This window comes from Diuraphis noxia, unplaced genomic scaffold (assembly GCF_037042655.1).
Source record: "Diuraphis noxia isolate RWA-SAM2 unplaced genomic scaffold, SU_Dnox_SAM2 contig0005, whole genome shotgun sequence".
NCBI lineage: Eukaryota > Metazoa > Arthropoda > Insecta > Hemiptera > Aphididae > Diuraphis > Diuraphis noxia.
The window spans coordinates 49612514-49639782 of record NW_028301715.1 but is presented as its reverse complement, the minus strand read 5'-3'; the positions used below and the strand labels follow the sequence as shown (position 1 = coordinate 49639782).

Here is a 27269-nt window from a genome sequence, read left to right as displayed (position 1 = left end):
GTAATTTTTGTGATAAGTAATCTAGCGAGTCGTCGGGGAGGGGGAGAATGATATCATGGAATCACTCCACCTTCCTGCAGGTATATACTTCACTATCGATGCATTGTAATCCGATTAAAACAAAAAATTAAAAACGTACATTTGACTACTGCTGCATATTGTATACCTATTATATATATATATATATATCGCGATCCTAACTGCAGTCTGCAGATACCCATAAGCACAAGTAAATTATATATATATGGACATATTTGCATGACGTAATACAATATATCTTACTCGACTTTCTTGTGCGTCGTTGTGTTTATCTTAAAGCCTAAAGAGTTGTTTTTTTTAAACAACACATTATTTTACCGAGAGCCTATATACATACTCCGGCACGTAAACAACGAGTTTTTAATCCGTAAACCGCGGTGGTACATATATTTTAAACTCCGACCCGCCGAAACAGTTCGTTTAAAACGCGTAATTGTTTTAAGCTCAACTCGCGATGCTATGCATGTTGGATGACGACTAAGACGACTTTTACTGCATTCGGCGTAAATTATGTCATGATATTTTATAATGTATTATTATTATTCTCACCAAGATTTTCGGCTTCATGTCGTGCGCGTCTTCAGGTGCCGTCTTCGAGGTGTATGTGGAGGGGGGGGGGGGTGCGGCGGGCCGTTTTAATTTAAACGGAATGCGCGCACGTTCCAAGACGTCCGCCGGCGGTCGACCGGAAAATTCCGGGCGCGCCGCGAGCAGAAAAAAAATCAGCTCGTGCCCACCCCTCGTGCTCGTCGCCCACACTCGTCACGATGTGTCATCCGCCGCGCAAATAGTCCTTATTCTCAACTGCCGAGCGGTTATATTATTATTATTTTTTTTTTCACATCCCAAACTCGATTGTTGGCATTTCATTACAATATCGCGCCGTCTAACTATGCAATGTGATATATATTATTTTTAGTTGCGCCCGGCTCGGACGTCGTAAATTACGTGAGATTTTATTATTTTAATCTGCGCATCGTTTCATTCGGCTCGTTCACGGACCACTTAGCATATTTTTATTACATTAAAGTAGGCGAAATCTATAAAACATTTTTTAGGGGATGCGCTCTACCTACCCTTCTCGTTCTTTATTTATATTAATCGATGTGAACATTTCCGGTATTACACGCCAGAAACAACTCCACTAAGTTTACGTCATACTATTGCAAGACTCGCGTACCTATAATACATATTATATCAATGATATTATGAATATAAAATATTCGCATCAATAAAAATATTCCAATTATTTTATTCTAATACAGATTGTTTTTAAAATTATATATTTCCAATAAATAGTCATTCTTAAGTAAATTTACGACATATTTTTTATAATTGTGTATAACACTGAATAGTCGTCAATTTGAAAAGCAATTAGAAGCATATTATATACGTGTACTCGTTATTGAACAATTATTTGTCGTCCCGTCTAAGAAAACATTGTTTTGGAAATTATACTAATTATTAACCAATACTGCAGAATATACACTATAATATTGCAGGAAGAACTATAAAAATATTTGGTACCTATCATTCTCGTGGCGAAACAGTGCAGATAATTAATATTTTTGTATTCCTATAATAATATTGAAATTTAGGATTAAAATTTAACAAATAATGTATTGAAGTATTTCTAAAAATAAAATAAAAATTGATTTACTTAGAATTGAGTTGTTTAATAAAATTATATTTAAGTAATCACTAATCACCTTGTTATATTTGAATATATTATAATATAGTGTTCCAGTGCAGGTGATCTAGGCGTGTGGCATCGAAGTCTCTACTGCAATATTTCACAAATCAATTTTATATTACAATAGGCCGTAGAGTAGGTAGCTAATTTATATTGTGTACACTGTACAGTGAATTTTATCAGTTTACAGAACCGTATTACACAAGATTGTCAGAGGACACGAAAAGTGACAGATTTCCTGTGATGCACATTTTGCACATTTGATCGTGAAACGACGATACTTGAGATTTGAACTAGACTTAAGAAATTTATTTTCTGAAAATGACATAAAATGTGTTAATGGTTTTTGGACATCTTTGACGATTATTTTCGTGAACACTTATGTATAAGAATATTATGATAATTATTAGTCTATCATCTTCTAGTCTTATATAATATTGATCGATTGTACAATACAAAATGTTTGTACGAGACACTATTCGCCGTAATCTACTACACTTGACCCTAATAGTATATTAACTGTTATATAATCTATTTAATAATATATCACTAATAATGATATGACATAAAGTTTGCGTAAAAAAATTCATTTATATTCTTCTTGAATCTATGACTAATTGTTTAGTTATTTATATAATTTAGAAGTGTATTCAATAGATTTAAAAAACAAAAAAAAAAACTATCCTTTAATAGTTTTGATATTTAGGAGCTCATAAAATTTAATTCATACATGTGACTAAAGATTATGTGCGATACAACATCTGAATTAATTTCTATAATCCTATTTGAAATTTTCGTATAAAAATATTGAAATTGTCAGAAAACAAGTCAAAGATAGATATAATAGGTAGGCATTTAATTTTGTATTAATAAATGTTCAATTTTTAAATATTTACCGTAAAAATTATATTAAAAATGCCTATACTATTATTATACTTTGGGTTCTACAAAAATTTATATTAAACAGTTTTCTATTCAACACTGATTGTTATGGAAATAGAAAATTTTATGAAAGAAAAATTCTAAAATTAATCAACCTATTTATAATTGTTGGAAAAATAGTATTAGTAATCAATTATGTTATAGTATTTTAAATGTTCTGTAATTTATGAAGGATCGTCTTAATATCTTAGGACTTTTTTTATTATAAAATTCAATTAGGTAATACTGTTCATTTAAATCTCCTGTAGATTTTGTACCGTATTAAAAAAAATTTGTATTTTTAAAGTTTTTAGTATAGATACAATTAAAACCGTAATTATAATATATATGCTTTAGTTAAATTTGAATCCATAAAAGAGCAACTAACTTGCAATGATATTGCGAATATAGAAATAAAATAATTAATTAAATTGTAATAAACGCATGCTCGACTGCAAGTAAAACCATACCAATAAAAGAATTACAAAAAAGTCAATAAATTAAAACCGTTTAATAGGAACTCAGTCTATGCACATTTCTTAGGTTTCTCTTTACAAGTAACATTCGAGCACGAATAACAATTGAATGCTATAATATGTCTAATCCAGATTATTGTAGTGTGGTAGTAACAAAAAATTGAAGAATGTCCAATAGTGGGCATGGGTAGGTATAATAGTTGCGTGTAGTAGGTTTATCGTCAGCTGTCGTTCCAAAGGAATCGTCTTAAACTTATTTTAACTTCAAAAACATTTCACCCATCTCAATATAATATGTGTATGGTTTGTTTTTATTTTTTTTTTTGGCCTTATGAAAGTGTACGACTGCACATGATCGAGTAGTTTCGAAACAACGCGCCTGCGAGGTCATATAATATAAATAATATTAAATGTTTAATGGCGACTACCTGCAGGACGTCGAACTTATCGACAGACTTGTGAAGTTTAAGATGATCGCGGATGACGATAAATATATAGATTTATGTATAGGCAAACTTTCAATGTTTAATGCGCCGGACGGACGGCGTGACGTGGCGCCGAGACGTCGCGGTCAAGTGTTGTTATTGTTATATAGTAATACGATGTATAATAATATTATACTTAGTTTATTTAGCCAACGGGTTCATGCATCAACAATGACGCCTATATCAACAATAACACCGTCGTCGTTAAATCGGAAGAGAAGTCTTCTCCTCTCTCGGTTGCTGTGGTCGTGATGGAGGTGTCGATGATGAGGGTGAGGGAGGTAGGGGCGAGTGTCTAAGTCTCTGCTAATAATTACGTACCCTCTTGTTGGCGGATTAGTGCAGCTCGCGTTATATTTGCAGAGTGTTTGCGTTTTAGCCAAAAGTGTTAGCGAACCCTCCTCGAAAAATTCTTCTATTTTTCTAGTAGATTTCCTCGTGGTATACGTGTGATGATTATATAATATATGTCTTACGGTTTCATTGTCAACATATTATGTTTAACGAGCCTCTATCAATAAAACATATAGTCTTAGATTGTCCTCTATATGTCAACACAAGAAGCATTTTCAATCAACCTTCTTCAATGGAGGAAGCACTTGGTGAACACAACTCCCACCTGATCCATAGTTTCTTCAAATCCATTGGCATTGGCAAAAAAATTTAAATATTAAGTCGAATCTATGTATACCCAATTCGTTGTAAACATTACTGTATCACTTAAAACTTGTAAATATGAACTTATAATCATAGCTTAATTATATGTATACATTAATATCTGTAACATACATAGGCTAATGACCTAGTTGTCGAAGCCTTATTCTTAATAAAAAAATATATATATATTATGTTTACGCAAATATTTTGACGACAAACTAATATAATATTATGATAAAGTTATTTTTTTATATAATATATATTACGTTTTTTAAAACGAAAAACATTTAGATTTTATAAATAATATACTAAACGTCCAATTAATAATGAGTATGGGTGGGATAATAATAGGTATAATCATTTTTCAACGGTGAATATACTGCTTAGGTATTTAAAGCAGAAAAAATGATTTTATTGACTATTTTTGTTTGATTTTATTCAAATATAATATGTTTAGCACGTGTTGACAATTATAGGTTAATATTAATATACTATTTAAATTATTTTATAGTTTTTTGATAATATTATCTTACAGTGTTAGCATTAAATGTCAAGTACTACTATATATAATATCAAATATAATTAATATCGTGTAGTAACGGTAATATTTCATATTATTTTATTCGTTTTCGTTTACACACGGCCATGTTTTCCTCCGATTTCGTTCGTTTCAAAAAAAAAACTCCGTGACACGTTTTATTGAGCTGTATCATATTATATAGTATATTGGACATGTTATATAAGCTTATAAATATTAATATTCGATTTATTTTTAATCGCGAAATGAAATGAAATAGAAGTATTTTGTAGCATATACAACTCCGAAAGAGCAATGTTTTTATTTAGAGAATGTACCGGAGATAACTAAAACCGTTTCAGCGATGTTTTGAGTTAACTATATAGTAATATTATAGCCGTCACCACAGATATATTATCAGCGAGTATTAATGCGTTTTGCGTTATGAGAGTGAAAATGTTGAAAAAATGTTATTACGATTGCTGCTCTCTAATAATATTGTTGGAACAATACTAGTTGAATTATAGGTACCTAACCTTTTGCAGTCTCTATGTATACTATCCTGTCCATAATGTCTGCGTACGTAAAATTATAATACTAAGTATTTAAAAGTACCTACGTTTCAAATAAAATATTGCGCATTAAAATATTATTATATCCGACAAATGTTTAGAGATGTCTCCATATAATAAAATATCAATGTATTTACATTAATTTATTGACCGTTATATAGTTGAGAGTTTACGAATCGTATTTAAGATGTTGAAAAAAGACGCTTCGTTGATTTAAATTTGAATATTTATCACTTGCAAATAGCGAACGTACTGTAAGGAATAATAAATATTATTCCATGTGTAGGTAAATAGGCACCTCCAGTATTTTTACACGTCCACGTGGATGTCGAGTGTTACGTTATGCAAACATCAAACAATTGTCAACAATGGAATGAGTATATTAATATGCATTATTATTGTATCGAATAAAATATACACTAACGCTAATGTAAAAAATAAAAAGATTTGCAGCCGCCGCCGAGAAGAAGAAGAAGAAATAGTTTTTGTTGCTATATAGATATACGATACTTATAAGTATAAACAGCACAATGGCCGACAGTCACGTGCTCACAATGTACTTTAGAAATTGTCAGATTGCTAAATCCTTAATTCTAATACATCTAAGTTTATAATTTTTTCAACCCCGTTTTTTATTTAATTTAATTTTTTTATTTTCACAGACATGAAGATGAGCAAAGTGGGCAACCAAACCAACTCGCAAGACCCTCAGGCGGTTAACTCTCGGGTTTTCGTGGGAAATCTCAACACATTTCAATGTAGCAAAACCGACGTCGAAAGAATGTTTCAACGATACGGTCGTCTTGTTGGTGAGTATATTATATACCATTTTATAGTTTGATGTATAATTATAAGTTCATTTTCGTATGCATTTTTTTTTTCACTAAGAACAGTAAAATGTGTGCCATTTCAAAATTGTATGACGTTTAAAAAATATTTGAATATTTTTAAACTTTAATTAATTAATTAGTGTATATCCATCGATACTATACACCGGATAACCGATTTCTACCTATTTTAGGTTTTTAATATTTGAATATAATACCGCTGATACTGATAGGTTTTCCATATTATAATAATACACAACACAAATGTCAGAAGACATAATATTATAAGAATAATAATTGATTTATATATACTAATTAAATTCATGTAGGTACTGCAGACTGCAGTACAATATGATCACATCATGACACGAGTTCAATAAAATCAAAACGTGACCTAACCTTATATATATATAATTAATATGTGTGTGTGTGTGTGAGTATACCTAATTCAATTGTGCGTGTTAATAATGTTATGTATATTGCCAGCAAAAATGTTACCGTCAGTAAAAATCGAAAGTCGCCCTTTAACGATAAACTGAACACTGTGATGACATCAGTAGTATGTTTTGGTAGGTTCTGAGGCACACCGCAAATCCTGAGAATCCGACTACCCCACCCAGCCAATGGCTCAAGCTATGTTATCGCAAACGTGCCCTGTATTGTCCAATTTTATAGATTATTGTTATCATTTATTTATTTATTGTGATAGATGTTTTATTGTTTTTGTGGCAAACATTTTTTTTAACAGTCTATAATCTACTGATTTCACCAATTGAATGTAGCAACATTTGTTTGCTAATAATATCCTCCATTTCGACAGTTCTTTTGGCTCGTTTTAAATTTCGTACAGCAGTACAATTCATTTTAGTATAGCTACCAGCAGTCTGTACTTCATTTAAGGCCTCGGTTAACTAAACTGATTACACATATTATTTTTGGACAGTCGTTTCAAAAGCCCGGCACAATCTTAATGCTGATAAATAATAAGTCCAATACTGTCATTCATATTTTATATATAGGTTTAATGTTTATGTCTGTTATCTTCTGTTCTTGTTGAACAGTAATTTCCCAACGTTTGGAAATTTATCCGCAATTAGTATGTTATATTTGTGTCCGAAATGTGTATGTTACCTTTTTAGATTTCGTTGGCAACTAACATTGTTTTGTCACATAGTCCGCAACTTTGAAACACCGCTCGGTCCTTTCCCATTATTTCATCAAAATTTTTTTTATTTACATAATATTTTTAAATACAACTGATTACGAAACATGCACGTTTATTAATAACATAACAATCAAACAATATTATCACAAAATTGATTACATAATATATATTATATATCATAAAATACTAAGAACAAAATCCCGAAAACCGCGGTCATTATACCCCGTTCGGTTCTCACGAATTTCCTGTCACGTGTTTTTGGCCTCAAGAACGCGGCACAGACATTCCAGCGTATTCGAAACAGCGTATATTGCAAGGGCTGGGTTTTGCGTTTGCTTAAAATCAAAACGGATGCTAGCCACAGTGGTCAGAACGAGTGTCATCCGACATTCATAAGTTTGTCAATACCGTCGAAGAAAACGCGCGACTTTCAGTCGACTTTTTCATCACCGTGGTTCGACCCTCACGGGGCGCAATTTAAGCAAGCCCCGCCGTCACACAGTACGAAAAAAAAGAAGGTCATCCGCTGATTTGGAAACAGGACACTCGCGAAGCTTTTGAGAGGTGCAAACAAGCACCAGCAGTGCAGATGCATGCAAATCCGAAACATGAGGTTCAGCACCGGTGCATCTAGTATACGACGACTGGCGAGGTTCTGGAACAGTTTGCAGTGGATGGTAGCTGGGCAGCCATTGGGATCTTTCTGACACAAATTGTTATAAGCCGTCAAGCATTTCCTTCCCAATATCGAGGAAGAGCTACTGCTCTTCAAGGTCATTGCTGTTCATGTTTACGACAAAAACTAAAAAAAAATTTTACCTTTATAAGTTTTTAATCAGAGTTGAATGTTGTCAAAACTGCTAAAAAACTAAAGTGTACAGGATAACGCCATTTTCCCGATCGCGCCTTTCGCGCCGCCGGACCGTAATTTTGTACATGTTATTAATATTGATTTGGTCAGCCCGCTACCTCCGTCGAACGATCACCATCAAGGAACTGTAGAATAAATACAGAGGAGAAATTAAAATTATAATGGGAGGAATACAAACCATGTCGAAAAACATACCAGACCAAGGGCACTGATTCTTAAAGTCCAACATTACAGTGCATGAGGTTAACGTCATGATGGCTGCAATAACAGACGGTTTATCACATGGTTATGAAATTCTCCAAAAGTTGATTAACAAAGTAGGTCTGAACCACCAAATTCTATAGGTGGAAATTTAAATGCCACTAAGTTAATAATAATTCAGAAACAGTTGAAATACAATAAAGATAATAAATAATACGATACCGACATCAATAGCAAATAAACATATGATGAATAACCATATCTATTGTAAACAGCTTTACCTACACTGACTAGCAAAAGAATTATTAACATAGCACAACGAAAAATGATTTTAGTCATTTTGTTGTTATTTATGTACATAATAAGCAATGAAAAAACAAATACAGTTTCTCTATTAAAAACGAAAAAGAACATGAAATCTCTAATAATTATATTTTTATTGGCGTTAAATTTATGTACATCACAGGCCGGAAATAACAAAGAAGACCTGAAAATTATAATAAAAGAGATAAAAACCCTTTCGAACAACATACTACAACAAGACGAATCATTGTTACAATCGAAAATTACCATACATGATTTGAATGCCATGATGATGGGGATATTAGGGGATTTATTGCAAGGATTTGACATGCAAAAAAAATTGTTTGAGAAAGAATAATATTTAATAACTGTGTAAAATGGATTCTTGCATAATAAATACGTACGTAAATATTAAGTTTTTCGCACGATCTATATTATGACTAATATTTTTACGAATTTTTTATAGATCGCAGAAGATACTACAAATGAAAAAACAGTTTCTATATTAAAAACAAAAAAGAAGATTAAATCACTTATATTATCATTGGCATTTAATTTATATCAATCTCAGGCAGGAATATTTGGTAATACGACTCATTAACGTCCGGCGGTAGCCTATACGGTATCATCCATATTTACTACAGGAGTCAGCAACCTTTTTACCTACGAGGTCCATAATTTGTTTCAGTTTTTCATTGATGGTCACATATATATAATATATTTAATCGATTACTAACTAAAACAGATTGTGATAATATTATACCGGAAAGTACTTCACGTGGCGCGAACGCATTCATTATTATTAGTAAATAATTTATTTCATTATGTATATTCGAATCGAAGGCTTCTTACAGAAGTTCCGGTTTATACCGGAATTACTGTACAATACCGTATTGAAGTTGTATTTGCTATATACACAAAACGCCAACCTGCAGACGGACATTACTCGATGACCATCGCCTGTCAATCCCTGTGCAAATGGCAGCGTAGATCGGAAGAATAGGATGTGAAGGCCCCGATTAATAAACCAAGACTGCTTGATTTAAGCTCGCGCATAAATTTATTATATTATTACCTCGTTAATACTATATGCGCCGGTCGATGGATTTAAACGCTTATTTATAATATTGGCGTCGGTCAGTCTTTCGAAAACATTTTCTCGCTCCAATGTAATCTATTATTATGGTCCATTTAAAATGCATACGATGAGCCTTAATCCGACAAATACACGCCACCCGTCTGTCAGGGTCCTCTGTAATCCTCTTAAGTACAAAGTTCGGTCACGACAATTATAATATGTAGAGTCGTGTTCCGACACCATCGCTAAGACATACATTGAATGTATGTATTACATTCCAATAATAATAATAATACATATAATATTCCAATGGCCATAGTTGCCGAGGCTTAATTCTAATGAAAAAAAAAAAAATATTAATTCGAATATCTTACACAGTACAATAGTTCTGCAGTATTATTTACGCCGCCTGCACTCCATTTTACATAATAATATGCGATGTATAACTTTATGACGATTAGGTTTTTGTTATATGCCTAATTAATAATTGTTTGTATTCACCGACCAGCGGGGAGGTTTAGTTGTTAGATAATTATTTTTCCGGACGATTTTTATACACACTCGAAAAACTGCGAATTCTGCATCTGCGTATTATACGAGAGAACATATTATTATCCACAGCAGCGTTCGCAAAATACATATATATATATATATATATATATATATATATATATATATATATAATATATTATATTTATATCATGGTTATTTCGTGAGTGTACATCTCTGAAGACAACGAATTCTTTGGGTTCCGAAGTGGTGGAATTTGCGAGACGAAATAGTCGTCGTCGTCGTCGTCGGTGGTAGTAGTTCGGATCCGAAAAATTAAAATGGGGTTAGAGGTCGTAGACTCGTAGCCAGAGATACGGAGGTATATGTTATATATTGATAAATTCTCTAGGCATTTCTAAAAGTTTTCAATAGGTGACCCAGCCTGTCTGGTCGCAATAATTTATACAAGATGATTTTTTTTAGGTAAACACTCTATAAAATTCAAATAAAGATGCTGTTAGGACGGTGGTCTTTTCCTACTCTGCAAGTATTCAATTATTTATTTATAAATTATATCATACACCGTTTTTGTGAATTGTACATATTTTTTGTAAAAAAAAAAAGTACATTTCATTGAAAATTACCAACGTTTTCTGAAATATTTTTTTTCAAATAATTAGAAAACTCGCTAAAAATAACATACGCCTATAGTTAGATTTATATACCTACTAAACATAAATAACAAAATTACACAAAAACGATATGTATACAGTTAATGAATAAACTAAAATACAACAACATTTTTTTTTAGAATCAATATAGTTTAAAAATAAAATAAACTATTGTGGAAATCAATTAGGCTTTGGAATACCAAAATGGTAGGTACCTATTATACTTACCTAATTATGACGTTTATAATACAATAATTATTGTAATGACTTCTAATTATGTGGGTAAACAAAATATGATATATGCAAAAACATCAAACAATTTCGTTAAAATGAGTGTGTTTACCTTTGAAAGAATCGCCCCATCATTTATATACCTATACACACAGTGTGTATAAATATACATATTATATAGTGCCACATACCATAGCATTATAAAATGTATAGTGGTGAAAACCTTTTTGGATTTTTTTTTCCACAATGTTATTATTATTGTACACAGATCGCATATAGTCATTATTGAAACAATAATTTATACACACACACATGCTGACGCGTTTACACAATACGATATCGCGTGCGCACACATTATATATCGCGATATTATAATATACGACCCACACGAAAAGGGACTGTGGGTGGGGTTGGTCGGAGGGTGACGCGTTAATACGTCGCGCAAGCATGCTGAAAACACAATGGACATATATATGGTGACGTTAAATTAAAACGAGCCACTCTAAAGCGTATATTATGTATGTAACGTATATATATATATATATATATATATATAATGTCGTCGAGCGATTTGACGGCCGGCGGCGGACACACAATGGCGTAAACCACGCGGCTGATAACCGCGACGACCAAAACCACCCACCCACCCACAACAACCTCTCCTCATCACGCATTAAGTAGCGGCACACGAGATAATGTTGTGTCGAAACCCCGGGGCGCCCCGACTCGAAAACCTTCCCCCAAACCCCGGAAAAGCGTCCGACAGGGGCGGTACTGCGGCGTCCCTAAATCTCGACGCCAACCGATTTTCGATGATAACAATCGTAGATAATGATAATTGTAGTCGGCGCAACCGAATATCGATAATATTTTCCGTTCGTTTCGTTTTTTTCGTACACAAAAAGTAATCGATATCGTTCTGCACATACACATTCGAACCGTTTTCGTTCGCGTAGTGTCTCCAATAATAAATAAAACCAACTGTAACAATTCGAGGTTGATGAAAATCCCCAAAACAAATGATTTTTCCTCACGTGTCCTTGTACGGCGAAAAAAAAGATATTTTGATTATGCGATCGACTTCACGGCTTTCGAAGATTTTAAATTGTGCGAGACGCCTCTCGATATTTATTGTCCGTTCAACGTCATCGCGAGACAATAAATAATTAATAACAATAATTTATCGCCGGATTACTATGCGAACGGCGGAAATATGATGGTAAGTGATAATTATTGTTCATTTACGGTACCTACCTAAACGAATTGTTTTTACGAAACATTGCAGAATATCTGATTATAAATCGTTAATAAAAACGCTGCGTCGTTCCCTTCGAACAGTTCCGGAATAATTATTTTACACCTGGGGATGGAAAGCGTCATAATATATAATGCATCACGCGAATCTGCGAATAATGTTTTTGTTTTCATTTCTGACAGGTGTGAGGCGATTACAATATTCCGACAGTAATTACTATACAGCTCTTGATTGGTAATCGACAGGTTTTTAGTCAGAGACGAACGAGCATCATCGTACTAATAATACCGTTTTATTATAGCCAAACACGTCAAAATATTTTCACAAGTCGCCTGCAATTTAGTATTTTATTGGTCTTAAAATAGATAATATAACGAGCTGGCGAACAATTCGCTTGTACTGCCGTCGAGAACACGCAGATTATAAATTAATTAATATTATATAACGAGTTTTATTTTTTATGTACAAAATAAAACTCATACACTATAATATAGATAAATATATTTATTTTTTTAAAGTGAATAAACCAATTTTTGACAGGATGCAAAAACTGTTTGAAATTTTGAAACAATTATAATGTTAATAATCTGCCCCGTAGCGGAAAGCGTTGGTAGACGGCGGCAAGTGTAATCGGAAGGAATATAATATCAAAGAAGTACCGAGCAGAGGTATTGATTGGATGAAAGAAAAAACACCACCAAAGGAAGTTATTCCGCCAATTTATATTATAAATAAGAAGCACTCTAAGACTATACACGGGACCGCCGTCAAAAGACCAATTTCAAGCGTGCAGGAGCAGATTATCGGAATAAAATTCATGAATTCGTCGGGGGTTGCGATCGGCCTACACTTTCAGCTCATTTCGAATGTATGGATCGACAAAACTTGTTAACATCCCCATAGCGTTTCCGAACAGGTATAATATGATGGTGGTGGAGTATAATATACCCAGTCCAACCCTTCCACCACGCGATGAATACTTTCTATATATATATATATATATGCAACACACGCCATCCATGGTGGTACCGGTCGGCCCTGTGCAATACCTCCATGAAACCATGGTGGCAGACGGGTAGAAAATTATTAATTTGAGTATCGTGAGTTGTCAGCGACCGTAAAAAATATTATCCGCTCGTCTGAAATTACCGCAGTCACGCGTGGTATATGTGTACACACACGCATGTACACACACACAAACACGTAAACTTCCTCTCGGGAATTATTTGAATCTAAACACGTCATCGTGGTATGAATTCGGCGTTGGGTATATAATATTACCTCTATAAACAATAAATCAAACCTTCAAGATAAAAATATTTTATTAATATGCACAATTCACAAACAATACGTATACCTATACGCGTATTTTGTGATGCACTGCAAGCCAAAAGACGTTATAAGACCTTTGTCAGCATATATAATGAATTGCGATCGATATGTGAAGCTCGGTTAATCGGTAACATTTAAGTGACTAAATTGGTATACATATATATCACAATTATTATTTATTTATTTATTTTTTGGTTTTCCTTAAGCTGGTCTCCGAAGTTTTTGATTTCGCGGCCGTCGTACTATTTGAACGCTTGAATACCAGTGATCGCTCTGCCCAATATTAGACCATGGACGTCGTACGTGCCTTCGTAGGTGTGAACGGTTTCCAGATTTATGAGATGTCTGATCACGTGGTACTCGTCGCTAATGCCGTTTCCCCCGAGCGTGTCCCTCGCCCACCTCACGATGTCCAACGATTTGCCGGTCGAGTTCCTCTTTATCAGCGATACCATTTCCGGTGTGGCCAATCCTTGTTCCTTTAACCTGCCCACTTGCAGACACGCCAGCAGCCCGATGGATATCTCGGTGACCATGTCGGCGTATTTCTTCTGGATTAGTTGCGTGGCGGCCAACGGTTTGCCAAATTGTTTGCGATCCAGGCAATACGCCCGGGAAACGGACAAGCATGCTTCGGCCGCCCCGAAAGCCCCCCACGCGATTCCGTACCGGGCGTGGTTCAAGCAGCCGAAAGGTCCTGAAAAAAACCGACGGCGATAAATCATGACGATTATCACGATAATGATTTTGACAGAAGAATACCAAGTGTCTCTATACATAGTTATGTACACACATTTAACCTGATTTACTTATCCAATTAACATAAGATAATCGTTATTTCAGAAAACTGCGTAACTTTAAGTCGTTAAAATACAACATTATTTTACAATTTTTATTGTTATCAGTTTTTAAGTTTTACGTTTTTTAATGTCAACATATATTTTTAATTTCATATTATACCTATTTTGATCTATAAAAATTAAATGTTGGATGAATATAGTACTGTAATAATTGCAAGTACTTCATCGGTATTTAAAATTAAGATGAGCGAAGTAGTGGACCAAAATATCTTGTAGAGTATCCCTGCACCATCCCACTCCAATCCATTCTAAACTTTAAACACTAATCAATAAATATAATAATAATAATATATAAGAATCTAACTCGATTTTGGAGACGAAGGAAACCGGTTTTGAACCCTAATAATAATAATTATTATTATTATCATGTATTCACCGATAACGACGTCTGTTTCTTTTTTCTTTTGTTTGTTTATTTTATAATTATTGACCTATTATATGTCCTATAATAATGTACAATGCTAATAAAAATAAAAAATAATAATGTTTCTAATACGGGTATGCGTTCCCTTATTTATTCGATTAATGAGATCCACATCTCCAACTCCAATCGTTAAGTCGTTTGTTGTATAACATTACCAACGATCTAATTTTTTTTTTTGTCAAATGTTATTTAAACATATTATTTGAATAATAATAATTATTATTATGAGTAATAAAAGATGCATCGTTTTCCATTGTGAATATAGGATATATAATTTTCAGAAATTAGCAATAACAATAACTACAATATGTAATATTATATTATATTATTTGTATAGCCAAAAAATAGTCGTATGTTTTTAAATTAAATTATAAAAAGTAATTTCATCCGGAGGAACTTCGGGCAGTTAGTTAAGTTCAAAATTATAAACTACAGGTATAAGTACTAGTCTAAAATTATGTGTATTTTTTTATATCGATTTATAGAAAAATATTGTATTTAACGACATAACATTGTGTAAAGTAGTCATGTATGGTAAAAATTAACGCGTGTCTGATGTTAAATGATCCACCTGGTATACGAGGTGTAACTGATAGAACTGACATTTGGACTAACTTTTTCTCACATTAATATTTTTTATTTTTGTTCATTAAGTGAACCTAGCACTACATGTATAATACATTTTTTTATGTTTTATTTTTTAGTACTGAAAATAAAAATAATTAATTTAATTAAAAAAATGTTGTATAAATTCAAAATATCCTATTTGATTATAAGAACAATTGTAAAAAGATTTACCTAAATCATGTAGTTTATTTTTTAGAATTTTTTTAAAATTCAATATTTTTTTAGTTAAATTAATTTGGAACGCAATAACTTTTTAAAAAATATGATTTTTGAGAATTTTCTAACATGAGTATATTTTTTAAATTATTTATTTATTATATTATAATATTAAAACAATTTGTCATACGATGAATTGGCATATTTTTTTTTTTTTTTTGGTCAGGTCATTCTGTTACACCCTGTATACAAGATTTAACAAAAATAACTGACTTTTGGAATAACTTTTGTTCTAATTAATATTTTTAACATTTTTTTTTTATTTATCATTAAAGGACACTATATGGCTATATGTAAAATTGATTTATTTTTATGTTAATTTTTTAGTATTGAAAATAAAAAATTTAAAATCTGATTTAAATTTTTTTAGATAAATTCAAAATAGCTAATTTGTGAATCTGATTATAAAAATAATTTTGATGGTAAAAAGATTTATCTAAGTCAAGTAGTTTATTTTTTTAGAATTTTTTAAAATATCAATATTTTTTTGATAACATTAATTTGGTACCTAATAACTTTAAAAAAAAAATATGATTTTTGGGTATATTTTTGAAATTATTTTATCATTGTGTAATAGGTATTAACAATTTTTGTCATAGGTTTAATTAGTATATATTTGTGTTTTATTTTTAGTCAGTTCTTTCTGTTACACACATATTTATTATCTTATATGTATAAGAAAAAGCCTTACCTCCCATACCCGAGATGCCGGGCAAAAGGCTGTCCTCGGGCACGATGCAATTGTCCATGTACACAGATCCGGTGCTGGACGCCCTCAGCGACATTTTTCCGGGTATTACGGCAGTCGAAAGGCCAGCTGTGCCCCTTTCCACCAAAAACCCTCGGACGCGGCCATCATCGCACCTGGCCCACACCACGAACACGTCGGCCACCGGTGCGTTGGTTATCCACGTCTTGGCGCCGTTCAGTACGTAAGACTTGGTGTCCGCGTTGTACTTGGCTTTACTCTCCATCGTACCGATGTCACTTCCGGCGTTCGGTTCGGTCAGGCAAAAGCTACCCACTAGGTCAGCGGTGGCCAGCCGCGGTAGGTACCGTTCCCGTTGCTCTTCGGTGCCGTACGCGTGAATCGCGTGCATGACCAGCGACGATTGGACGCTCAGGGCGGATCTAAAATCAAATTATAACCCACGCCCGTCAATGTCCATCGTCGAGTGAGTTAGTTTAAATAAAAAAATGTCATCGAGTGGAGCGCCCGTATTGAGAGGAATACGAGATGACTATATAGGCAACTACGCTAAGAACGAATATCAATAAAAAAAAAAAACTGTTTCTCTCGAATCTGGATCCGTGCCTGACTGTTAATTGAAATATTATTGAGTCACATTTAAAAATTTAAAATCTATATCTCGCTGGTTCTATTATATTTTTTTTATCGACAACTCAATTCAAAAGTATAACTTTTTACATTTACAGTTAACTGTATGATTATTTAAACATAAAATGATTGCAATCAATTAATATGAAAATTAATTTTAAAAACGTTCACGAATTACCTCACGGGCACTCCTCGTCTACATGTTAATGAAAACCGTCCAACCTATATGCACTGTCGACTCTTTCTACTTCTCTGGCGATGAGACCGTATCCGACCTGTGACACTTTGGTACAACCGTAGGCGCCGATAGTACATCCCAATGCACCCATTGACGCCATGTCTTTGAGCACATCTTTTTCGTAAACGGCATCGCGGTTCGATTTCAATATTCTGGGCATGAGGGATTTCTGACAGAAGTCCCTGAACGAGGCTTTCAACTGTCGTTCATCGTCCGTTAAATTGTGTTCGAGGTTTAGAGCATCTTCCCAGTCAAAACTCGATGCACTCGACGTGAAACGTATACTACATCGACGTCGCAAATAATGTCTCAACACCCTTGACGTTGAGTTCTGAAAAAAAATGCATGTACAGTATGATAGAATTTTTAAGTTAGATTAGTTTAGATTGGTGGTATGTCTATGAGATGCGTATGTAAAATTTGGAGTGGTATAGGCTTAAATGTTCTAGAAAAAATAAATAGATTTCCCTTTTATAGTATATTTCGATAAAATATAATACCGTCGAATGTTGTAACTTTTATACTTAATTCGAATATGATTAAATCTGCCAGCCCTCGCGTTTGGAATCTCGATTCGACCAATAATCATAAAATTATAATTTTGGGTGTATTGCCCAGACCAACGGTGCAAAGCAGAAATGGAAACGTCAAAAACAATATCTATTTGCCAACATCGTTTTACATATTTAAAATATGTGTCTCGAACACGCGAAAAGTTGGCCTGCACGAGTTGTTTTCTCCTACAAACAACTTTTGTGTACAATAGTCGACCAACAGACAATTGTTAATGTTTTTTATGATTTTTATCATCGGTATTATAAAATATCTGTAAACACACTCGAAATAAAAAAAATATCCATCTCTGGTTCAGATAAAATCGACTATTATCGTCGAACAATAAGTTAAAGTTGAAAATAATAGATAATATTATGTATCTACACAAATATATACTTGAAAATATATAATTATTACAAAAAATACACGGGTTCGATAAATGTATTTGAAAACCCTATATATTTAAGGGGAGATGACCTTTGTTTAAATATAAGTTTTAAACACACGCTGTTTACACTTCGTCTTAAAATCGATAAACCTAACATTAGATGAATATTTTCCATTTCTGTTATTGAATAGAGGGATGTAATAAATAATAATGCAAAATTATGAAGAGCCGGGTGAAGAGTATTAAGTATTTAAGTACAAAACCGCACGCGATAACGTCATTCGAACATTTTAAACACGCAAAAAGCGTATAATTATTCGAGTCAATATAATATATTACATGTAATAAATATGCTTAAATAGATCACATAAACACATTCTAAGACATCATCATTATCATTATAATTTATAATAGCTATACAACGTATATACGTTATACTCATGATTTATAAAAATAATTATAACTAATACATACAAATTAATACAGATTTAATGACAGGTACAAATGTGCAATATTAAGTTGGTTCATTTTTATGTTTTCAATTACCATATTATTATAACATTATTGTGATTGATAAATAATCGCATACATTGAATGGAATACGCTAGCTAAAATTAGGAACTATTCTGTAGATGTACGTTTGTAAATGTGCAATATTGCAGTAACATAATAGTATCATTAGTATCAACTACTATCAATATTCAATATTAGACAATGTAATATAGGAAGTTATTATAATTGCGTTTGTTCTATTCTATAAATTATGATCATACAACTGTACTACTGCAATGTCATCATTCTAAACCTAAAGCATTGATAACGAATCGTACATACTATTTATTAAAATCCATTATTTATATTTTTTTGACTATCTTATTTTATAAATATATTTTATTTATTTTATTTGACCATATTTGCTCAATATTGTTAAGTTATCAATTAACGATCAATTCAATTCTAGACGTTTAAATATTATATCATATTATAGACGTACATAATATAGTAATATTAGTTATTTTAAATAACTTATTTATCATAATATCATAATAATTATTTTTAAGCAATATGAACTAGACAAATACTCATACGTCTTAACTATATAGAAGTACCTACCTAATCTGATAATATCATTACTTATTTATGTTCGATGGAGGTATTGGCTCGAGTAAATGATTATATTTATACAATATGGATGATTGACTAAGGTCTAAGATTAAAGATATTCGTGCTCGAAACACAACGCACTTTAAACGAGGAAGATATCCGTCCAATGGTTATATCAGAAATAGCTAAGTTCGACTAAAAGTTTCTGATTTGTAGTAAGTTCTACTTACGATAATTCGTAAAAATCAATTTTACCTGCATCGTGACGGAGGTCCGGAACAACTCCACAGGTGGTTAATCAGTATTGTGGTAGTCGAAAATGTTTACGACACTTATGATCGAAGAAAACCGAAGTGTTTACAAAAAAAACTATGTCAATAACATTATGCATTTATGCTATCAGACGAAAAAATAATTAAAAAAATCTGATATCTGTTATCAGTCGTCGTGAACGCACGCGTAACCGGTAGGAACTTACTAGATGAGTGAATAATGTTGTAATATTGTAAGTAGTAGTAGTTGTCGGTCTGTGGGACGTGGGCAGTTTGGCCAACGTACCGACTAAAACGCGATATCAGTTGAAATAATAATAATAATACCGTATCGACTAAACTTGCGCAATACTATTTTAGTTTGTGGTTCTCAGCCAGAAAATCGGCTGAGCGTAACGCCGCGACGTCATTACAGAAACAGTTCAACCTTTGAAACGCTAAGAATTAATGATTTTAAGAAAGTTTTTTTTTTTTTTAAATCGAGTTCATCGAATTTTTCGTAAATAATGAGATATATTATCAAAAATACTTAAAATAATGTTTAAATAACCACATGCAAATATGCAATACTGTGTGACGTGCTACGAGTCAAAAAATTGTTTTGGAAATTTAGAATTAAGAATTTGAAATATGAGTTTGGAAATAATATCAATGATCTGTGGCAAAACATCACTCAGTGTACAAAATATTGAATATTATGTCTTTACAATCTGTGAACGTTTTAGCTTACGTTTGCGTGCTAGTCCTATACACGAAAAACATTGCGTTAAATTTAAATTTAAAAATAAAAATGTGTTAATATTGTAATATCAACATGATATGATAAAAGACATATCAGCATGTATTTATGGAAAAATGTTAAAATAAAATTGATGTGACGGTTATTTAAAAAAAAAATCAATAATATTTACGTTGATCAACGTAAGCCTTATCATAAATAAATATAAAAAGTATCAGTATAATTTCTAATTTGTTTAATACATAATAATAAATAAATAATTAAATTATAATATAGATAAACGTTGAGATTTTTTATTTGATTGATAAAACAGCAATATACCTAGTGAGTAACCTCCAGACTTCGATTTAAAATAGAAAATATATCTTTATGTAGTTAAAGTATGGAACCTGTGTATATATAATAATATTATACACGGTAAACGGTTTTACAAAAGCCTCGATTGGCTTATCCGATTACCTGTATTATTCAAACATATATATTATATTATATACATATAATAAGTATACGCATTATGTCGATGCTATATGCTCGTGTGATATATACACTGTAATGTATCATCTGTTAGGTATATAATGAATTTAAATTCATTAGAATTAGTCGCAGCTGCAGCTGCAGTAATAGACTATTGTAATTTGTATTATATTATTATGATCCAATAATCAATGAACTTTTAGACTATAGACATCTGTCTAATGTTTCGATTAATTGTATTGCTATCGACGTCTTCGGTGTCCTTATCCTTATGTGATATATTGTTATAGGTATTCGTGTCGATAAAATCACAATGCACATTTGAAATATCTTCCTTGCGTGTTATGTATGTAGATCATTGATTAAGCGTTCTGAGTGCATGCTCCAACAACTAGTCGCATATATTTATCAGAAGCTATTTATTCGTATTTCTTATCAATAATCTCATATCATACCATATATATGATATATATCACTGAGAAAAATATGCGACTGTTCACTTGCGCATGCGTGGTAAGGTACACATAACTGGTGACTTGTCGCTAACATATACATCAAAATATTGAGCTGTGATTCCATCCATTGTATATGATCTAAGATTGAGCCATGATGTGTTCTAGAAACTTGAACACTTTAGATTTTTGAGTATAGTGTGTTTAGAATTTACTTGAGAAATTGTGAAAACATAATACTATATTGGTACAACTTAAAACTTTGAATACCATCAAGGGTTTTTTCGTATTTGTTTAATCGAAAAGTTTTTATTTTTCGTAAATTAAAAAATAATATATTATAATGTGTTCACCGTACATAACCGTTTAGCATTAAAATTAAAATAATACAATTATTATTGAAATTTTAGTGTATTTTTTTTTCACATAAATTATTTAGCGTAGGGAAAATATAAGACAGCCCAAAGACGAACTGTCTCTTGTTAAAATTATGAATTCAACAATATAATTGAATTGAATTTAAAATTAATTAAGAAAGGAAAATGTTATATTTTTAATTATTTTGTAAAAATCTAATTAACGAGCGTTTTATCCTATTAGCGCATTAAATATATATATTTTTAAATACTATACATTTAATTTTGAAAGGTAGAAAGTAGATGTATCAATTTTAAATAGGTACAATATTATTTTTACTCAACCAGAAGTACTATAGTCCTATATGATATTTAATACATTATACTAAGTAATATGTACAATAAAAATCGATTCGATCACTAAATTATTAATTACAGTTTATAAATAATCATATAATAATTAATTGCTACCCATATTGAATAAAATATCGTTGATATATTATATGTTGTAGATATCTATATAATATATTGATAAAATATTATAAGCATGCCCATTAATTAGTTTCCAATCTTATTCCTAGGTTTTGGATACTGAGGAAAATGTTAGAATTCACAGAAGTTTGCTGAAGTTGAGAATATTTGTGTTTTTCCTTCTAATGTAAATATAAATTAATCTATATTAATGTAAATAAGTAGCTTGGTACTTATTAATACTTACTACATATTATGAGTACCTACCTACCTAATACCTATCACCTATACCTATAAATTATTTTTTTTTAAATCAATTTTTTTAACAATTTCAAAGTTAATCAATTTTTCATCAGTTCATTGTATTAAAACATTCATAAAATCTATTAATGGACCTAATTAATAATTGGCAGGTAATAATATATGAAAAGTATTTAATTCAAAATGTATATCAATAACAATAAATTAAAACAAAAAAATTTCCAATGGGAACTATAGTCTATACTACACTTATCACAAGTATAGATTATTATGATACGTAGATTAGTATACCACGCTTTTTAGTTATCGTTCACTAATAAATATTATCCAACTCCTTGATATTAATAAGCGTGGTTCTCTATAGTCAACTTTCATAGTCTACTAAATGTGATATTACTTCATATTTTAATATAGCGAAATATTATTCACGTACATTACTTTAGTAGTGATACCTTTAAATTGTACTATTTATTATTGGGGTACGTATTACATAGATATAATCCAAATATATAAAATACTATAATGATTATAATAACTAACTTTCTGAACATTTTTGGTAAAGTCGTTGACTATAAAAGGCTCCTCTACTAACTCCTGATTCGAGTATTTTAATTAGTGCACAGTATTATATTACTGATAATCATTTAAAATTTAATAGAGATATCATAAATTATAGTAAAAGGGCACAATGCAATTGAACACGAGTGTACAAAAGAATTTTGCTAAAAATATTTAATACCTAACATTATATTATTCATAATGTTATTATATATATATGTGTGAAACTGTGATCTGAAGTCTGCTGAGATTTCAGTTAAATATAATATATTTTACGTACACGTCTAAATAATAATTAAATATAATACGAAAATATGCTGTTTATGACACCAAATCACAAGCTGGCCGAACGTAGGTACTAGGTATATAATATATATATTATTTCAATAGCCACAACACTATCAAAAAGTTTTTATTTTTTTCATTTTTTCAAAATGTTTATTATTATTATTATTCCTCAGAAGTCTTTTGATATCATATTTTTTTGCTCGTTTTTCCCCATTTCAAATACATGCACGTTGTTTGGTCGTATGTATATATATCTACCCTCCGGCGGCCGTCACCCACCCATCCCTGTTGCTGTTTGAGTCAGCTATTTGTTCTTTTCATCTGTACAATATCCCTTCCGGCACTTTCATTTTCAAGACATTTCAGCAGCATAACCTTACGTTAAACATCTGTATTTATTATTATTATTATTATTATTTTAGTTACAACAGGTGCGATAAAATAATATTGCTAATTTATTTTTAAAAAACCACAATTTAATAACATTTCAATTTATTTTATTTTATGTAAAATTATGATATCATATTATTATATTTTATATAAAATTCCTGAAAAATATTTAGAGAATAATTTTGACGAGTTTAATCGAGAATGTTTTAAATTAAATACATGAATATTGTTGTATTAAACCTAAGTACCCGAGTCTAGAGTACTAAACTTTACATCTTATAGTCTTATTGAGTTGTTTTTAATTTTTTTAAATGTAGATATATATATATATATATATATTTATTCAATGTGAATGACTTCAGTATTTTTCAAAAGGAATATAAACAATTTTACATTCGTAAACGCTCAAGTTACCACATTGGGCACAATATGGTATAATAACAATCTAATACATGTACATAATATTAAACGAACCTATGTCAAGTGATCCGTCATAATATAGTGCTAAAATCAAAATAATCTAAGTAAAATGAAAAACACCCGTGAAAAAAAAATTATATAACGTGATGACATAATTTAATACATACCTACCTACGTATTTTCAAGAGATAGAAGTGTGACAATAATCTTCACCTCATCAGGTGCATCGGATATGAGAATGCAACAATCTGTAATGGTCGTAGTATGTGAGTCTTAATACAGAGACTATTACAAGACGGAAAGAGTGTCTGCAAAGCAGTTTTGGTTTTTATTCTTTTGTAATTTTGTAATATATCTTTTGTAATCCCGGTGACGAGCAGACTCGGCAGTGGACGAACGTCGAACGTTAAAAAATGTACTCGTTAACGAAAAAACACCTAAAACACGAATTGTAAAATAATTTTTTTAATTATTATGATTAGGTATTACTTAATGTTGCGTACCTACTACAATGGCACGACTCTACATACGATCTGTAACATTGCGGGTTTGAGCAGTGGTGAACTACTTAAGGATCGTGAATTTTTAATAGGTCCAATAGGTGGTTGCCAATAATAATTTAACATCAAAGAAGAATATGGTATATCATATAATTATACTCGTGTCAAATTGATTGAAAGTTGTTTCATCGAAATAAATACATTTTGAGGGTCGTGGAAGTCACGCTGTTATACTTTAGGTTAAGAGTAAAAGAGGTTGCCTATTAAGAACGCTTAGGTATGGTTTTCGATTAAAAATTGTCATCTCATGTGGTACGTATTGTTAAGAATATAATATTATCATGGAATATTATATTTTTATTCAATAACTTTTCATTGAATTTCGTCCAGCCAAGTCTGAAAAAAGCATAATATGAGTGCTTAGAAAAAATGTCTCAAACTAGCTGCAGTACGAATCGTGACTGTATAATAAACACCGCAGACATAAAATTGTATAGAAATAATATATTTTAATTTTTAATTATGATGATATTAATATTATGCGTACGATGCGTAATTGAATCTTTCTGATCGCATTTTATACGTCAAAATAACTTAAAGCGGTATGTTTCTCCGAACATAAACGATGCGCGTTTCTATACGAAACGTCACGGCGCGATGCTAAACAGCTATTCTGAATCGAAACCATTTCTCTTTGGATCCTTTTCTCGAACAGTTATAATAATAATACTATTTATATTATTAATAATATTATTGCAGTAAAATATACACATAGTTTTCCTTTGAAAGACGCGCAGGAGCATATTATTATTATATTTCACCGACAGGTAAACAATGGAAATATTTTAGTAATTTAACAACTGTTGCTCACAGTATTTACTTACTTACTTTACAATAATATTATTAATATCATTTAATACCGTATTATATATTATTATGTATTATACGGTTGGTAATCGACTGAAAGGTTTACTACGATTCCGCCTATGTACGAAGAGGAGAACGGTTGAGCGGTGGCGGGTGTTGGAGATGGGTGCACTTACCATGGTACCCGATCATCACCACCTGTGCTTAATTAACGTTATATCGTTATTATTATTATTATCGTCATCGCCATCATTGTTACAATACGTTTTCGTTCGTGTTTCAGGTATATCAATGCACAAAGGATTTGCTTTCGTTCAGTTCACTAATCCCTTTGACGCTCGCAGTGCCTGTGTCGGAGAAGATGCTCGAACCGTTTTGGGACAAACATTGGGTAATTATTTCGATGTATTAAAATTATTATTCGAATAGCATGTCATTATCATCAGTTTTTCGTTTATTGTCATTGTTATTATTTATATTAATTTTTTTTTTCGTTTATTTGCATTTAGTTATGTATTTACGTCTAAATATTAATTATATTAACTAATATAATTAATAAGTACATCAGGGTTGTTTGAAATGATTCATCCAATATCAAATAAATTCAGATATATTTAGTGTTTGGGCTTAGTGTAAATATTAGAGTGCTAATATGCCTATGAATATGATTAAATCTACATTAAATAACAGAATAACATTTCAAATTTATTTAATGGTACTTATAAAATATGTCCTAACCATGAGGCACTTCTTGGTCACTCGAGCAAAATCTATAGTTGGAAATAGAATTCATTCCACGCATATTATCTGTTACAATCAATGACTCCGCTAATATTTTAGCTTCTATTTCGTAGTCGATGATATTACGGTGGTATTATGTGCACTGTGAAGTATCTTTAAAATAATGTACCAAAAATAAATAGTTACATAAACATGGCTGAAGATCAGCTGGTGACCAATAAGAAATCAGACGCAAAACGTTATCGATTGATTCGTTTCAGTCAGTATAGAAAATTTTCTGTAATCTTTGTTTTTGGCAAAGGTTTTGGTCTCACTCCTTGAACGACTAATGTGTATTGTTATTTATTGGGTACATTTATGAGCCATTTTTTTTTTTTTTTGAGAATGAATATAATATTATTTCATATATTTTGTAATAAATTAATGTTGACGTTTTCGCGCATAATATTCTTCTTCTATTAACATAATTTTCGCAGTGGTGATAGTTATTATGTCTATTAAATTATGTAAATAATTATTAACTTCTCAGACCATCACCAGAGTGCCTTTTTTTAGCAACATCATATTATGATGGAAAATCTATAAGTTGATTAGTTTTAAAATAGCTAAACCAAAATATATCATATAAGCCACAACGGTTCACTGGAAGGTTGATTTGTAATAAATATACTGGTTAAATAAACTCAAAAAATAGTAATCTGTAATTGTAATTTCTAAAACCGAAAAATGTATTAAAAATTCGATCGTGTTATGTATGATATATTATGTTATCATATTTATTTGGAGTCTAAAACATAGTTGTTAATAGATATAAAATATCTAGTTACGAAATAAAATGTTTCTTACTTGGGCACCATGTATATAAATAATTGATTTTCTATAAAATATTTAGTAAATACAAATAAGTAAAGTCTACTTTAAGAACAAATTATTAACTGCAAAA

The 27269-nt window shown here is 31.3% G+C and overlaps 2 protein-coding genes across 7 annotated transcripts in view; one reads left to right on the top strand and one right to left on the bottom strand.

Annotated features, from left to right (window-relative positions):
- Positions 1 to 27269, top strand: part of LOC107163876 (uncharacterized) — a 141680-nt gene that overhangs the window by 64811 nt on the left and 49600 nt on the right. For all 6 annotated transcript variants that reach the window (XR_016191999.1, XM_089229053.1, XM_089229052.1 and 3 more), the window contains exons 2-3: positions 6023 to 6169; positions 25869 to 25976. Coding sequence is in view for 5 of the 6 variants with exons in the window: in XM_089229053.1 (XP_089085179.1) it covers positions 6025 to 6169; positions 25869 to 25976 (253 nt within the window). In the remaining variant the exon portion in view is untranslated. The remainder of the gene's footprint in view (positions 1 to 6022; positions 6170 to 25868; positions 25977 to 27269) is intronic.
- On the bottom strand, positions 13759 to 20010 carry LOC107163877 (glutaryl-CoA dehydrogenase, mitochondrial). The gene is made up of 4 exons (XM_089229220.1): positions 19793 to 20010; positions 17475 to 17821; positions 16605 to 17044; positions 13759 to 14483 (listed from the first exon to the last, which is right to left on the bottom strand). The coding sequence occupies exons 1-4, from the start codon at positions 19796 to 19798 to the stop codon at positions 14029 to 14031; spliced, it is 1248 nt and encodes a 415-aa protein (XP_089085346.1). The 5' UTR covers positions 19799 to 20010; the 3' UTR covers positions 13759 to 14028.

Excerpts from the sequence above, each read along its gene's own strand:
- LOC107163877 (XM_089229220.1), bottom strand. Across the intron at positions 17,045-17,474 it reads AGAGTCGACAGTGCATATAG|ATCCGCCCTGAGCGTCCAAT; the intron begins GTTGGACGGTTT and ends ATTTGATTTTAG. Across the intron at positions 14,484-16,604 it reads CGGCATCTCGGGTATGGGAG|GACCTTTCGGCTGCTTGAAC; the intron begins GTAAGGCTTTTT and ends GGTTTTTTTCAG.